At 38.1% G+C, this 17,122-nt stretch overlaps 1 protein-coding gene across 1 annotated transcript; it reads right to left on the bottom strand.

Moving 5' to 3' along the window:
• Positions 1 to 6,121: 6,121 nt before the first annotated feature.
• LOC140235911 (gamma-butyrobetaine dioxygenase-like) lies at positions 6,122 to 15,935 on the bottom strand. Its single transcript, XM_072315903.1, has 7 exons — positions 15,787 to 15,935; positions 11,830 to 12,166; positions 10,293 to 10,594; positions 9,057 to 9,162; positions 7,451 to 7,650; positions 7,004 to 7,170; positions 6,122 to 6,303 (listed from the first exon to the last, which is right to left on the bottom strand). Exons 1-7 carry the CDS (start codon positions 15,933 to 15,935, stop codon positions 6,122 to 6,124), a joined length of 1,443 nt encoding a protein of 480 aa, XP_072172004.1.
• Positions 15,936 to 17,122: the final 1,187 nt, after the last annotated feature.

Raw genomic sequence — 17,122 nt, 5'->3', positions numbered from 1 at the left:
TAGTATTAAGTACAGTATTTCAATATTATTAATGTAAGGCATTAGCTTGAGTCACATTGCATGTCTGCTAAAAATAAGAAGAAGAAGAAAAAGAAAAAAGGACACGGACCTTGGATTTAGGAGGGTGCTATTGGATGGTGTGATAGGTGACATGACATTTGCAACAATTGCATTTTCTTCAAGGAATTAGGGTTAGTGTTGTGATAGTGTATAAGGTTTAGTTTGATGTGAGGATTAGAATTATCATTAGGGTTATATTTGTGGGTAGAATTTATGTTGGGCATATCATGCAGATATTTCATGGTAGCAATTGTCACAGGAGTAAATGTCATGGAACCTGTGTGAAGGTCATTGCAATCTTCATTATGAAGATCGATGATGTGAAGCTAGTTAAATGTCAATCAAAGCAAATCAAATCAATCATTTATGTGCAAGTTTCCACGGATATAGCTAGCGAGCACGCTTTGTCTCAGAAAGATCCATGTGTAGTAGGCAAAACCAGTCGGGAACAACGGCTGAAGCAAGAGGCGAAGCGAGGTTGACATTACAGGTCTTTTGACAATTTTTGACATACTAAGTATTCCCTGCAAGCATTGGTTTTATTCTGAAAACTGGAACTTGGCGGATTTGTGAGCATATTTATGCAACAGCGCCCTTTTGAATCTTGGTTCCATGTGCCTTTAACCTCTGCGTAAGCGGACTTGTAGAAATTACACAGTGTACTTCCATCGCAGGAAACATTGCCAGTCTGCCTGCTTAGCCTTGGCAGCTATCGCTCACTGTCATTGGGCAACAGAAATGAACGACACTTGCCCTGTTAAAACTCAGGAAACCTTGTCCAAATGGCCACAAGAGCAAATGGATGAAATGTTTTGTTTCAATACCCAGTTCGGATTGAGGATGAGAGAACTATATCCATGGCTGTTGTCCATTTACTTTTTTCTATCTTTTTTACTCCTAGAAATATATGGATATTCATCTATACATATTCTTTGCAAAGAAGCCATGTTAGCTGTAGGAGCAATGATCACTAGAATACCTTTTTCTGTGTCATCCTCGAATGAAAGACCTTTTTTATTAGAAATTAAAAAAACAGTCGCAATAGAGATCTTGAGAGCATCATACATGTACCATGGAGTTTTGAAAATTGGACAAAATCCACTTACATGTATTCCATTTCATTCTAAGTACAATGCACTCCCATTGTAATGAACACAGGTATATTAAAATCCTTGTTACAACAAAGTGAAAATCACACTCCCTAAATTAAATTCAATCTTCTTTATGTTCTTTGCTATTTGACTCTACAGCCGAAGAAAGCAAACTCAGTCCCCAGGACTTTTTTTTACACTAGTGTATCGGGAGTCACCTGTATCAATATTACTTACCGATGTTGTGCAAGCAGCTTGTATGTTTAGATGCCAAACCATTTGAGCCTTTACCATTCTGCAAGCTGATATAGAAATTCTGTGATACAATGTACAATTGGTTTTGTAGTTCTAGCGATTCGTTAAAGCATTATAAGTAGAGTGTAAGGTGCTCTTAATGGGGGAAAAATGAATTGTCTTATTTAATCATTTACAATGTGGTTCTAACCTTGAAGCTGCTATTACTGTGACCACTACATTGTACCTTGAATAAGGAAAGCTTTGGTTTCATTTTTGTTCCTTTAAAAAAAAAAAAAAAGCACAATGTGTATTTGATGGCTTGTATCAAATGTTGTTTAGTTTGTATTAACCCCTTCTGTGCCATGAGGGAGTTTGAAGAGTATACAGTATTCAAATGATGCACAGGACAGAATGGATCAATGAGAATTAGATGGACAAGTTTACATTTGGAACTGTTTAAACCCACGAGCGCAGAGAGTAGGTTTTAGACTGTTTCCAAAGTGAAACTGTTTTTAAGTTACACGTACAACACTATACAAGGCTTGAGCCATGCGTTCAGTCTTAGTGGATGCATGGCTCAGTGGATCAGAATACAATTAATGCATGGTAATTGACCAATCAGATTGCAGAGATTCTAAAGCCCATTTTATGATACAAAATTATGAAGTCTTTTGTGCCAGTTGGTTCTCAAAGCACACAAAATGTTAATGAACAAAGCGCACATGTTTCAGAAAGTTTCTGTTGATTTGGAAGTCATTCAACCTCACATATATCAACAGATTTAAAAGATATGGTGTTTACAAGTACTTATCTGTATTGACCCTTTTGTAGATTATAGACTGTAAAGAATGCAGTTTTTAAAGTCAAATTTTGGTACGTTATCTGATGCCATCGCCTTATTTTCAAAAACGCCTATGACATGTGCAAGGTTGACAGTATGCATATACATTCGTACTAGTTTGCTACATAATACATTGTATACATGTACTACCTTCACCAACATACATTTTTTCTTTGTTGTACTGCGTTTTGTTTTGTTGATCTCATGAGCGTGTGTCAACATTTTATGTGTATGTGCCAGAAACTGACTTGTAAATACAATGCAGATAGAATATCCTACAGAAGAAGTCTCCTCGGCCTTCTTATGTGCCTTGTTTCCCATTTGTCCTAGGCCATGCACAATGTGTTAAGATGTTGTAGGCCTGCATGCACTTTGGTAAATGTATCTTTTAGTCCATGCGTGACGATACTAGTAACCTAGGTTAGCATCATTATCCTGTTCTTTTGCAGAATTCACTTATTTCACACTTTTCACACTCAACTCCACACTCAACACACCTACACTCAACACACTTTGTACACTCAACACACTTTCTACATTCAACACATTGTTTACACTCTCCACATTCAGCACACTTTCTACACTCAATGCACTTTTCACACTCTCGACACTCAAATATATGTTAGCTCTATACACTCAACACTTTTCACAGTCAGCGTTTTTTCCACTCTGATCACACTCTTTACACCAAACACCATTCACACTCAGAACACTTTTCACCCAACCACACTTTACACCCAACACACATTACATTCAGCACACGTTTCACTTTCCAACACCCTTTACACTTGATCGAACAACACACTCTGTACACCCAACACTACATTCAGTACACTTTTCACTCCCAACTCCCTTTACACTCAACACACTCTTTAGACCCAACACACCTTACATTCAGCACATTTTTCACTCCCAAGGCATTTTACACTCCACACACTCTTAACACCAGGGCTAACACCCAACACACTATTCACACTCACCACACCTTCTATACTCATCCTGCTTCTCACACTAGCTACACTTCCACACTGAACACACATGCACACTAGGCACCCTTCTGCACGTCAACACTCATGCTTTCCAAGCTTAATTCCTTTCCTCACTGGACGAGTACACTAAAATTCCCACACTCAATTTACTTTCCACACTCCTAGAATTTAATGGAACAACAATTTACAGTTACACAGAGACAATACATAAGGCAACAACAATGTATATTGCGCATGCAGTACAATACAAATCAACGACTTTGTACAATGTCAGCTGTATATAGGAAGAAGGCAGCAACGATTACGGTTTTGACTTGCTCAAGCATTTATGTACATTGAACTTTGTTTTATTTATGACTGAAACAAAACAGCTTTTTGATACATGTGTATACAGTACGTATCTACATACATTTTTATAGGCCTGCTTCCAGGGAAAACAATACAAGAAGGGAAAGGGACTTCAATGTAAAGAGCGGATAGTTAATAGAAATACTATGTAAATGAAGCGATTTTATACAACTGCATGACCGATTGTTATCTCATATTTACAAAGTCACGAACACCTACATTTGTATCTCTTCTATCAACTTAACAAGTTTTGCATGTTTTTTCTTTACAGTGCTCTTTACACTTGATAACGAAATCATATGGTTAAGCAGTCTGCTATCGTACAATTTTATGTAGTGTTATAAATTCGTCAGTTTAAAATTCGACAGCATTTTGTTTGAAACTCGCGCGATGAAACACTACACATTTTGTTTGTTGCTGTTGATTCTTATCAATATCATTCCAAAACATTTTGACCATGAATACAGAGTAAACTATAACCAACAAGACTGAAATGTCAGTTTCTAGAAAGTCATCAATTCCCTATATAAAGATTAGACAGACGCAATCGTGAACTTACTTGACACATGGCTAATCGGAATTGCGACATTGTTGAGGTATAAAACTGCGTTCTTACCCATGTACATAATTGAATCAAGAATGCTGCATACACTCTCCCATAATACGGTACTTTCAGAAGATGGTAAGAGTCTAAATTTTCTACGATTGCATAATTATGGCAATTACACTTTACAAAATGGAAACGAAGTTTTCTAGAGCTAGTATAGTTCCCGCTATATGATGTAATTTCGATAACTTCGATTGCGTTTTGAACTCGTGTCGAGCTACTTTCAAAACATTTACTAATATTACCTTTATAGTTCGTTTAATGAACAAGTCTTTCAGATTCGAAGAACCAACATTCGTAATCCTTGAACAACGAAAGCTGAGCTTCCTTCTATCAAGGGCTGATTAAGCAACTATCAATCGTGCTTCACCATTGATAGCAGGATCGAGTCACTGAATGTAAGCGGTAACCCAGCAAACACATAACGTTTTCAGAACGTTTCCCAAACGATTTTTTTTTTTTTTTTAGGTTCCGTACATCTTCTTATAAAATGGACGTTTTTAAAACGTACATACAACGTCAAAGTTGGGGCGTTACAAAACATTTTTGTTTATTGTCTCCTACGTCGACTTAGTCTTTAAGTAACGTTTAAAAACGTTTTTATTTGGTACACTTCGTGTTCGTCAGTGTTTTCTTTATCATGAATATTCATACCTAACCATGAATATTCAAATAAGAAAATAATAAGATTTTGGAAACTCCATAGTGGAAATAGATAAAAGACATTGAAATCTAAAGATCTATGCTGGGTTCAAACTTTCTGTGTTAAAAAAATTGTACCTACGTTATTGTTCAGTTATTCACAATTTCAAATTGTGTTATGAGGAGGTATTTAGGGTGCTTTAATTCTAGCAACCATGTCTTCATGCATTGTCATGCATTACAATATTTTGCTGGTTTAAAGAATGTGATACAAATACATCAATGGGAATTCGATGTATTATGTTTAGGACCGATAGGTGGTAGGACATTAGGAACAGGTTATTAGGATAGGATTAGGATTCAATATATAAATTAGACATTTAAAGGGTTTTCTGGACGTTTTAGACGGATATGAAAGGTTCTCTAAACGTTCTGGAACGGGTCATGAGACTTTTACGACGTTCCGAAAACATTTCCTGAACGTCTTAGACAGTTTATAAAGATCTTCCGGGCGTCCGAAGAACGTCCACAGAACGTTTTGAATATTTTTTAAAAGGTTTTACTGACGTCTACAACTTCCAAAAAGGTTTTCTGCAGGTCCTTGAAAATTCCAAACGGGTTTTTATTGGTTTTTTAATGTTTAAAAACGTTTTGATAACGTCCATTAAATTTTGAAACGTACGTTTTAAATAGTTATGTAAAAAAAACCTTCCACAAAAAGACGTTTTGAAAGGTTTTGACAAAAACGTCCAAATAACAATTTTGGAACGTTTCAAGAACGTTCAGAAAACGTCCAAATGTTAGCTGGGGCGATTTTTGGATAATCGGCATTGTTTGCTATACTTCGCAAAGAATATAATTGCTCAGTTCCCCTTTGTGTTATGTAACAACAAAACACACACACACACACACACACACACACACAAAACCAGATAGTCAAGGACGCTAACTCACTTTATCTCTCGCACGATAACGTTATTAAAAGGTGAACTCTGTGAAAGGTTAAAGGTGATCGCGAATCATAGATTTGGTTCCAGCTTTCAAATGGGTTGGCATATCATGAAGCTTTTCATCGGTTTTCACTGGTTAGAAAAGGCGAGAATAACCTTATCACAATCATTAGGATTTGATTACAGAGTGATATACAGTACTTCTTTTTTTATCTTGCAACGGACGAAGGTCATTCAAATTAAAACAACAGTTCCCTCAGCCAGCCCTTACCTTATAAGGGCTGGCTGTCGTAGTAGGCAGCGTGATGAGACTGAATTCTGCAGCTGGATGGTCGAAATGACATTGTGCTCAGAACTCACAGCCTTGCCGTTCCGCGCAGCTCTTCATCGATGAGGCGCATGCGCGAATAGATCTCATCCCAGTCTAAAAAGACGCCCTCTAGAAGACGGGACTTGGAATCTTCTCCTCCTTCCATTGACACAGTATAACCGCTGCGTCCATGCAATACGCGGTTGTTGTCAAAGGCCATGATTTCTCCTGAATAAACGAAGGGGTTGAAGGTCAAAGGTTAAGAATATAATAGGCCGGTCATCGGGGTAAGGGTGACGTAGTAGACGGAACACACGTTTGTTGTTTCCATTGTTTTTCGTAGAAAGAGCAACTGGACATGTCTCAATGCAGAATCGTGCTACATCCGCACGTTTTGTTGTTCATCGTGGACATGAATTTGCGCTTTACAAGACTGTGGAAAGTAAGTCCCTACAATGAAGACTATGAACATTACAATGTACAGACATGCGTCTTTAAAAACTTCACAATCAAATGAAATAAAATTGTTTATTCGTTAATACGAATCCAAACACAAAGATGAAAGATCAGTTCAAGTAACCTTCATTGAAGCGTCACTGCGTTATTTTTTCTCAAGTTAACTCTATCGCATCTTACTTAGTATAAAGCGGTGATGGAGCATATTGTAATTGACATGTGCATTCGATCCATGGAATATTGGTCATTATAATAGCAATTTCTTGCCACTCAGCTACTAGGGGGAGGTAAATTAAGAAACAAAAAAGAATTTGCTGCAATCGTCTAACGTCTTTCAATGAAAATTGGTATGGCTAGAAAATGACTCAAGGGCGATGGGTTAATAAACCCTAGCAGATGATATGAGTAACCAAAAAAAAAAAAATCAAAGTCGTCGGAAAATACATTGTTAACAAATATGAATATCACAAACCTTTCTGGAGCTTGACGTCAATCATGTTTCTTTCGTCATAAATTGCGTCATGAAGAACTTTCATAGCCTTGTACACCTTGGCCACGTCTTCCACTGGTATGTTCATGTAGGGCGCCCTCACTTGGTCGTTCTTGGCCAGGGATTTGAACTCTCCGTTTTCATCAAGTCTGGCATAAAATAAAACCAGTCACAACACAGAATAAGTCAAAGTGTACAGCTCAAATGAATGAGCATCACAGAGTTTATAAGCTCATTTGTTTTTCAATCTTTTATGACGTTAAATAGGGAAAACGTAGACGTCCATGGCTCCGTATAGGCCTAGAAGCAGGGCTAGACGTCTATGGCAGGCAGACTGATCGATCAAGAACCGCTCCAAGTGCTCCGGCGAAACGTAAGGATAAAGAAAACATATAAGCATGCAATGAAATCATCAAATGTTTAGCTCACTCAATCATGGTTTGCGCTTCCTGCAAGTGGACGTCGATGTAGTCCGTTGCTATGAGCCGGAAGTCGATCTTGACCTTTGTCATGATGTCGAAGAGTTCCGGATGTTCGCGCAGGACCCGTTCCGCGGCGCGTTTCCCGTCGGCGAACTGGTTCTCGCCTCCCTTCGACTCCACCTGCTTGATGCAGTGCAGCATTTGGACCTACGGGATGTCAAACGATCGTGGGAAAAAAAAAGGACAAAGGGTCAGGTGGATAGGACTGGATTCTTAGAACTAGACGTGATCCAGTAAGCCGCCGATCTTCCCATTGTGACGTCATCTCCCGGGAGCGTGAATAATTCGTGCTTTTCACATGAAGTCACACATGCGCGCGCCGGAAAGCAAGTAAAAGAAAGTGATAATCTTATATTTCTTGGCATAAAGGTTAAGCAATCTTCAATGTCAACAACCATTTTACCTGATACATGTAATGTATTTTCAATTTACATCGGTGACTTAAGGTACTATGATCAAGGATAGTATAATTAATAAGTTTTGATCCTATTTTTTTTTTTTGTCGAAAACTATTTAAAAAAATCCAAAGTATTAAAAAATAAACAACTACACAGGACGGTAAGCCATACTTTGTCGTCCTGAAAATATTGGCATTTCATATTTTCGTTTCCAAACCATGCAGGTTCAGAAATCACACTATTAATAATCCCCGGCCTATTCAAACGAACAGTCTTCCTTTTTGAAATTTTGGTTGTGACAGACGAACTACAAGTTATACAAGTTAAAGAAATATAACAATGAATCAAGACTTAGTCTCGGATTTGCGATTCCTCCCGTCAGAATGTTCCAAACCTTTCATCGAAACATTTCATACGTTTCAAACGCTGTCAATCGTTGATGATGACTTTTGCGTGAGATATTCAGTATTGCTCATGTTAATCACTAACCATTTCCGTACCGGGGACTACGGATAGTGTGTGCGAGGTTACGGGGTTTTCTGTGCCAAGTGGCACTCATCATTTTGATCAATGGCAAAGTGAAGTAGATAGTATACTTTATTATAGACCTATCTGATAAAAAACAACAACAAACAAAGAAAAAAAAACTATTTAAAAAACATATAAAAGACTAGTTATGTTCAGACGGTGATTCTTAACTTCGAGGACAAGCTAACATCCCGTATAAGCTAATTCAAGGATAAGGTATATGGGGCGCTAAGTGTCGCACGGTCGATTTCCTAACGAAATCGATCGTGCGATTCTTGGCGTCCCATAGAGCATATCCTCGAAGGTCTAGATTATCCTCGATAACGTGGGGGGGGGGGTGGGGGTAGCTTCCAAAATATAAAAAGATGAGCCAATGGGTTATGCATGTACACCAGGTACACTGCGGTATGCCAGTGCACACACCAATATTCTTCGGCATAACTGAAGCCCCATTAATTGTTATGGCTGAAATAACGAAAAAAGGAACAGTACTCAAACCGAACAAATCTATGGGCCAACTTCATACTTCATACTTCATAATGTTCCTAAGGGATTCAGTTGCTTAGAATACATTTTCTTTTCAATATGACTCGACGACAAAGCAGAAATGATTGAATTGGGACTAACCCCCGGGCGATAGCCATAGAAAGGCAGGTCGACGTGAAGACCCAGGGCTTTCGACGTGTAGGCCAGACTGCTGGCGTTGAACAGGCTCTCCACTCGGAAATCATGGCTGTAGGAAGAAACAGGATTTGTAGCGATATTAGTCACTTAAAATGCATGTTTAGCGGAAAGGATCTGTATAACAGCTCTTGTGTGTGTGTGTTTGTGTGTATGTTTGTTATAGTAAGTTATCTACATTTTTGTAATGATTACTTGGATATGCCTGCAAATGTTTTTCAAACAAAGATTCTGACAGTCGCACCATCTGTCAGTCATTGGTATTTAAAGTACTCACATGATTTAAAAAAAAAAAGACAATGGAATGCACCTTCTCCAAAATCTGGCATAACTTGCATGTTTCCCTGCAATAGAAACGTGCAAGTCTTGCCCGGTCTTGTCGAGTGGAAGATGGATTCCGATGTCTTTTGCCAAGCATGGCAGTTTACTTTGGCAGTGATCGACATAATATGATGTCACAGGCAGAATCGTGATGTGGAAGTTTTTTTGGGTTTTTTTATTCGCGTATCAAAGTAATCTGAAGAAAAATAGTAAAAACTAATAATGTATAATCTATAATATGTTTATATTTTGATATTCTTGTCGCCACATAATGATAAGTGATGATCATGGTATTATGAATCAATTCAAGTCGACGAATACTTGCATTGCACACTATAGTCCCTTTTATACAGTGGGGCCTATGAATGAGACAAGATGTTTGTGATATTCTAATTTGTGTTTATATCTTTTTTTTAGGAAACAATGATATTGATAGCAATTAATTATTATGCAAATAATGAGGTGATTTTGTCATCAACCATACAGCAAGTCTGTCACAAACCTACATACTACATACTTTTTTTCATAAACGGATTAATCAACATGAACTTTCAGAATAACGACATTTTAGAATAACGAACCTCATTTCATTTTCGGGATCAACAAACTTTCGAAATAACGAACATCATCCCTTTTCTATATTATAACGTTTTTCATTTCACCCTCGGATTTTATGTTTTTAAGAATTATCTCTTTGCTTCACTATAATTTGCACCACTGCAATACTTTAATTTCATGAACATAAATAGTATCTCTTATCACAATTATATCACCTGAATTGAAATAAATAAATTTCAATCTGCGATGCAATCAAAGTCATATTATAAGCATACATTGTTAAATGACAGAATCATTACTCACCCGTAACACGTCAATCTCTCGAAGGCAACTTTCCGGCAAAGTTTGTTCAACACACCAAGCTCCAAGGGGGCGCCCGTGATCTTGACGAGACCGTACTCCACCAATCCCTTCAACCATTCTTGCAGGGCATTGCTCTTGGTCATGACGTCATCAAAAGAAAACGTTGGGATCTCGTTGACGAACTCCGACCCCCACGAGATTTTGGACAGTTTCTTAGTCGGATCGTAATCGGTCTTGTCGAATCGCTGTAGCTTCAACCAGTCCGACGGGTACGGACTGATGTGACCGTCCGACCAAACAATCTGGCGATAGAGGGACAATTTGTAAAAACATTGTGACACAGGATCCAGAACAAAGCGCCACTATGAGAAATATGAAACAAGCAAACATTATTATAGCTATTATCATACGAACATGAGACTGGTGCTAGCAGTGATAATCGGACTTTTGCAATCCTGATGATGATGATGATGATGATGATGATAATAATAATAATAATAATAATAATAATAATAATAATAACAATAATAATAATGATAACGATAATCATGATATCATGATAATAATGAATAACAGTAATACTGATAACTTACATTGCAGCAAATCCACTATGTAGAATGCTCAAGGAACATTAAATTAATAAAGAGCAAAAATTAAGACAAAAAAACCCAAAGAAGTGTTTTTTGTTAAGCGGGCCAGTAGCATGTCATAAGCGTTTTAATCGATGTCATCGGGAAGGTTATTCCAGAGTTTGGGGCATGCATAGTAATAATAATATATGCATTTTTATTCATAATATATGCAATGCATTGGTAATAACGTGGCACGGTCTATGATGGAATTCGTTGAATTATAAGGGTGATTGAGGAAAGAATATAGGAAGCCTACTGTTTTTCGCCATTATTTTTTTTTCTAATTCCTTGTAACTTCTGCTTTCCCCTTGCAAGAAAAGGGAGTCTAAATAATTTTTCTTCCAGTCTAAAAATGTAATCATATTGTTGTGTTACAGTCAAACTTCGATCTCTAGAGCGGTTACCCAAGAGAGACGAAAATTTACTGTAACATAGACAGATAGCCACGATAGATTTGTTTTTTTTTATTTTCTTTTTTTTTACATAGCTTTTCTCTCAAGTTTAATTAATTTTCTTGTTTTCTTTTTAGCGGCTGTAAGTTGTCCACTATAGACAGGTGACTGCCAAGGGTGGTTTGACTGTATTTGGACATGTAATATTATTAACCAACCATCAGGTCATGAAAATTTTCCTCTTAATATTTTCAAGTTAGTTTTTGTATATCTAAGCCATTTCAAAACCAATTTTCATCAAATCAAATTTGAAATCTTCTTAGAATTGTATGCTCTATAATATTTCATTAGTGGTTTCCTAGTGTCTCGCAAAGAGTTACAATTTCAACCCTCATTATATTTTGAAACCAATACTGTACGATTCCTTAAAGATGCAAAATCATAAATTGGGTGAGAATGGACTTTAGTACAGAAACATCCATTCCATAACATGGTGTCAAAGGTCTTACAGACCTCCACTAGATGTCCGTCTTCTTTGACCTCCACTGACTTCGGATGGACGTCGAGGTCGAGGTTCGCCATCAGCATCGATCTCGAGTGGCAGCTCGGATAGTAGCACTCGTCACAGCGACAGTTGTCTCTCATCCACACGTACGGGTATCTACCCAGGTAATCTGACCACATCACTTCCACCCATTTGCGCTTGTCGTTGGCGGCGGCAGACACGATCTGCTTCGTGTCGGCTTTTTGCTTTGCCGCCGTCGTAGCATGTCTGCTAAGCTGCTGTGTGAGGGCGCTGTTAGTTATGATAGGCCATGACGCCTTTGTCCCTTTCACAGATTTGAAGTTCCTAGATAGAAGTAATGATATCAAAGTGTATGTCTACTTTGTTATGGGCATATTAAATAGTGTTTTTTTTTCTACACATTTGTAGTATAGTGACGATAATAGACCATTCCTTTATGTTTATATAATATTAACATCTTCTAAATAAAAGACATGTAACTCCGACAAATTCCATCAGTAAGCCTATATAGCACCACAAAACCGAGAAAATAAATTTTCTTACATGGCGTATTGTTAAACAATAACAATCACAGTGCATATAACATGACTTCTTACCTGTCAGAACTTCCCTACTCTTAATACTCGTCTTTTCTAGTCCCGTATTTTTACTGCCGCAATCAGGGCAAATCCAAAAATTTCGTAAAGAGGGGTGCCTTTACAAAATTGAAGGGGCCGGAGGGGGGGGGGGGGGGGGGGAAGAAGAGGGGCACACGCATCCCCCCAATTTTTTATTTTTTGTTTGTTTGATTGTTTGTTTTAGGAAACAATAAATGGGTGCATATGGAAAGGTTTTTGGCCAAAAGTCTACTAAAATCATTCTACAGCTGAGAGCGCACGCTGCCCGCACACACAGAACGCCAAGGTGCACGCTTTGAATTATTCATGAGCCTACACGGTCTGCCACACACGTCGTGCACACAGCAGTGATACGGACTGGTCCATTGTCGAATATGGGTAAAATGCTGCAGAAACAACATAGGGGCAGTCATAAACATAGCATTATATGGGTTAAATCTACATTGACAACATGAATTACATGCTTTTCATGAAATTTTTTACATTATCTGCTTTTTAACTGACCACACACTCACACACACACATATACGCACACACTCACTGAGGTATCAATCTTATCTTGCTGACAGTCGCTTTCTGGTCATGTGCAGCAACTTCAGTAAATTAATAGCAAAACCCAAGTACACTCTAAAAGATGCACAAATAGAAACTGAAAGCTGATGTAGTGTAGATTCACAATCATGTTGGAATGTTGACCACTGCAAGTTCCACCGGCACTGCACTGCACTGTGCTTCATGCTCCACTCGCGGTTACCTGGGCACGTTCACCCCCATTACACAATGGTGAACTCTGCGTATATGTGCTTGCCGAGAAAGATATGATCATCGAACATCATCGAAGAAGAAAATTCCCGTTTTCTATATCTTCTCAGCAACATATAAAGTCATAACTGGTACAGTAGGTGGTCAGTTAATACAAGGGTTCACCGCTGACTTCAGGAAACTTAGAAATGAGAAATACATATCCAATTTACGTTATAACTCACGGTATATGAAATCATAACTCGTCCAAATGCAGCCACGAATAAACAGTGACGTCATGTTTCATATGATAATGAGCTTCTCTGAGTCGCTGATTGTGATTGGATTGAGGACGGGACCTTCTCAGTTTTTTGCCAATTCCGACAAGACCTACAATCCAACCACAATGAGTTTGACATATAAGACAGAGAATTTTTTGGCGCGTAATATGGTAGAAGTCACAGCTTCATGTGCCATTCGGTTGCGGAGATACAGCCTTTCAAATAGGGAGGTATCACTGCATCACACGGCGAATACTTCAGGAAGTGTGTACAATCCTATGGGGCAGTTATTCTGAAGTGAACTCACAAAGCTGTTTTTGAGCAGCCAGTCCGACGTAATTAGAAGTCCATTTATCTTCTAATTTTAGTATTCTACAGAAAAATGTCCTAAGACTAGAAAACCGCTAGCCACAAGTCCACGGACATTACTTACTTTATGATATTTTTCCATTAATGACAGTAAGTCGGGTTTTGCTTGTGCGTCTCCATAGGTTATAACACAGGGTGCGCGCGCGCGTGTTCTGTGTGTATTAAAAGAGACAACCTTTCCATATGCGCGCGCCCGGTGCGCTGCCCCGTGGACCCGCCGCTGGCAATGGTGTTTTAGGATTGACAGCGCGTATGCAAGCAATATATTCATCAAAGGAGCCGCCGCGCGCACAGACGATCAGCAATCTACCATAGGATCATGGAGCTATGGTAGCTCCTAGCTCCATGATAGGATTACAGGCGGTGCAATCGTACTGAAGTAAAGGAAGGAGGTGTGTCTCATTTCAGCGCTTCCTATTGGCTACATTCTTGAACCCATTTTATAATCGGTCATAACGCAAGCCATGAATAGCGCCATCACAAAGTCATGATGCATCCGAGGCTTTCTATCTCCTCGGGAAGCCAAACAGCCATCTCGCATGATTTCTCAAGGTTAGAGAAAGTTTCGCACCGACGAAACTCGCGCATAACATTTGTTTTTCCCCTAGAACATTATCCTATACCTTTGGAGTTTGTTTTTGTGAAACCAACTAAATAGGCCTATGTCCTATCACCTTAATTAAGAGAGTCAATGTTGGAGATCGCATGTTGTTGACGATGTCAAAGTAACATATTCTGTAGACTATTTTTTAAAAATTCTTTCAATTGGTCTGTAATCTTTCTTTCTTTCTTTTTTTTTTTGCAAAATACAGCTGTCCGTATAACTCACACTAAAATGATAATGAGACGAAAAAGTAAGAAGAAAGAAAGGAAAGACGAAACAAAACCTATGCTTGGTACAGTGTACAAAGTATATAACATTGGTTGCCCATAGAAGCACAATCTGTTCAAAATACTCTTACTCATGTTTCATTGTGTCCATGGCACTGCCCTATGAGACTATGTTTGTCTTGTTCAGCAATATATGCCCCAACTAGAAAATTTTATACGTTAATCTGACGCCATTTCGTATAAGTTCAGCCCGAAATGGGAAAATCGATCCTTTTGTTGATACAGATCTATTACTTTGAAATGAATTACCACAGGACGTCCGCGGAAACTCACATAGTTATATTAAAAGTATTGAAGACAATATCTTACCTATTCCGCACATGCCTATAAAAATAACCACATTTTCTACTGTTTTTTCTCTTTATTTTTCATCCTAAAAACACTTCACTGGATATAATGGCGTCATAAAAAAGTCACAATACTACGATATTCGAACAATGCAGTGCCTTCCCGTTATAACGAACATCCACTGTTATAACAAAAATCAGGTTACAACGAAGTAAAAATTCAGACCTCAACATTATCGGCTTTATGTTGTTGTTTTTTTAATTGTTTATAATAAATGTTCGGTTATGAATAGATGGGGATACTGTATGGCGAAGAAAAACTGCCGGTCCCGAGGACTTCGTTATATAACTATACACAACCCAGTCGCTGTCCTGTCGCGTTTTGTTTTGTTTTTGTTTTTCTTGTTTTTTGTTTCGTTTTCTTTTCTTCTTTTTTTTTTTTTCTTTACAGCGACTGGGCTGTGTATCATACGTTATTATTAAGGGAGTCTACTGAACAAAGGTGCTCTCTGATTATCATTGCTTTCTATACAACGATATAGAAACAAAACAGGCACGCGTGTCATTTCTTTTATCACTATATAGCAAATGGTTATGCTTATCAGTAATCCTCTGCATTCATTATTTTGATGAGTCAATGGCTGCGGTAATATCACTGGTAGAAAACTAAAGCTCTACGTTATATAGATAGGGCCCTATTATCAACGTACAGATCAAGAAAAAACAGAAACAACAATGAGGTTAGATTAAATACCCACCTGTTCTGAAGAAAATACGACGCGGTCCCTGTGGAGGAAGAGCGGACCAGCTGACTGGTTGTCAATGGCGACGTGACGCGGGTGCAGACAGAATTTGACAGCGGTGCTTTCAAAGACGACGTACGGAGAATTGCTGTGCGTACCGACATGCTGGAGTGTGGAAGTGTGAAAGGAAGATGACGTCACAAATACACAAACTCAACTACTATAGTACTCTCTCATCAGTCAGGTGTCAGTCTACAATCCTTTATGTGTGTCGCTCAAATGCACATGCACTACCAAAAAAAAAAAAGTGCAAAAGTTGACAGACATGACAGGAAAAAAACAAATTCTATGTTACCTTCCGTGCTACGCTTTGAAAGTGTACCGCTTTTATAATTATAGATGCTTTAGTGCATGCCGTTAGGAAGCAAAAACTCCAGAAAATCAAGTCCATTGAAGCTTTTGTCTTGAAGAGATTATAGGAGCCATCTTAATTAGCGTAAGAGATAAGAAAAGAACAATAAACCATGAATCTTGTCATTTTTTTTTTTTTTTTTTTTTTTGGCCAGTATGCCGTTCATAATTCCGTTTCCGTATACTGCAATTATTTGGTCTGTAAGATACCGTATTCGAAATCGTTTTCTTCGAAGAGATAATTCAACCTTAACGACAACAAAATTACGAATAGGAGGTCACTGGCATACAGGCTACCAATAAACCAGAGTAGATTGCAAAGATAAAGTTTGATATATTAAACAAAAGGGCAATTTAACTAATATTACTTTGTGGATTAATCAGTGACAGTTTGTGGGATCACTAATCACCTCAGTCAACAATCAGGAAAACAAAAGTGGTTGCTAAATCTAGAAAACTATATCATCGCAAATTTACTTGACAATTAGAAGTGTTGGCCCTATTTAGTCTTCTTAATTTGGGTCCGCGATCAAATATTTCCATTAGATATTCATAAAGTTTTCTTATATCAATTTGTTATATACTCTCGAATCAACGGTTAATAAACTATTCGGCATAGGCATATTTCGCCGCGTATACCGTCTATAGAAGTAAATATGGGTTGATATCATCTAAGAACATCTCCTTAGAAATCACTTTCTGCAATAACAGATCATTATCATCAGCAACCTGACACAGCCATGGCGAAATCGCTGCAGTAACAATTGCCCTTGTGATTCAAGCACCTTGTATCTAGCGTAGCGAACCGCGAAATTTGACAATCATGGTTACAATTTGCAACTGTATGGCAAGTTTCGCCAAGACTTTGTTCTATACTTGTCCAATAAACTGTTCCAGGTGACGTTACCAATCTCTTAGAAATCGAACACTGTCGTAATTA

Source organism: Diadema setosum, chromosome 12 (genome assembly GCF_964275005.1).
Source record: "Diadema setosum chromosome 12, eeDiaSeto1, whole genome shotgun sequence".
NCBI classification, from domain to species: Eukaryota; Metazoa; Echinodermata; class Echinoidea; order Diadematoida; family Diadematidae; genus Diadema; species Diadema setosum.
The sequence above is the reverse complement of the archived record's forward strand: the minus strand, read 5'-3'. Positions and strand labels throughout refer to the sequence as shown.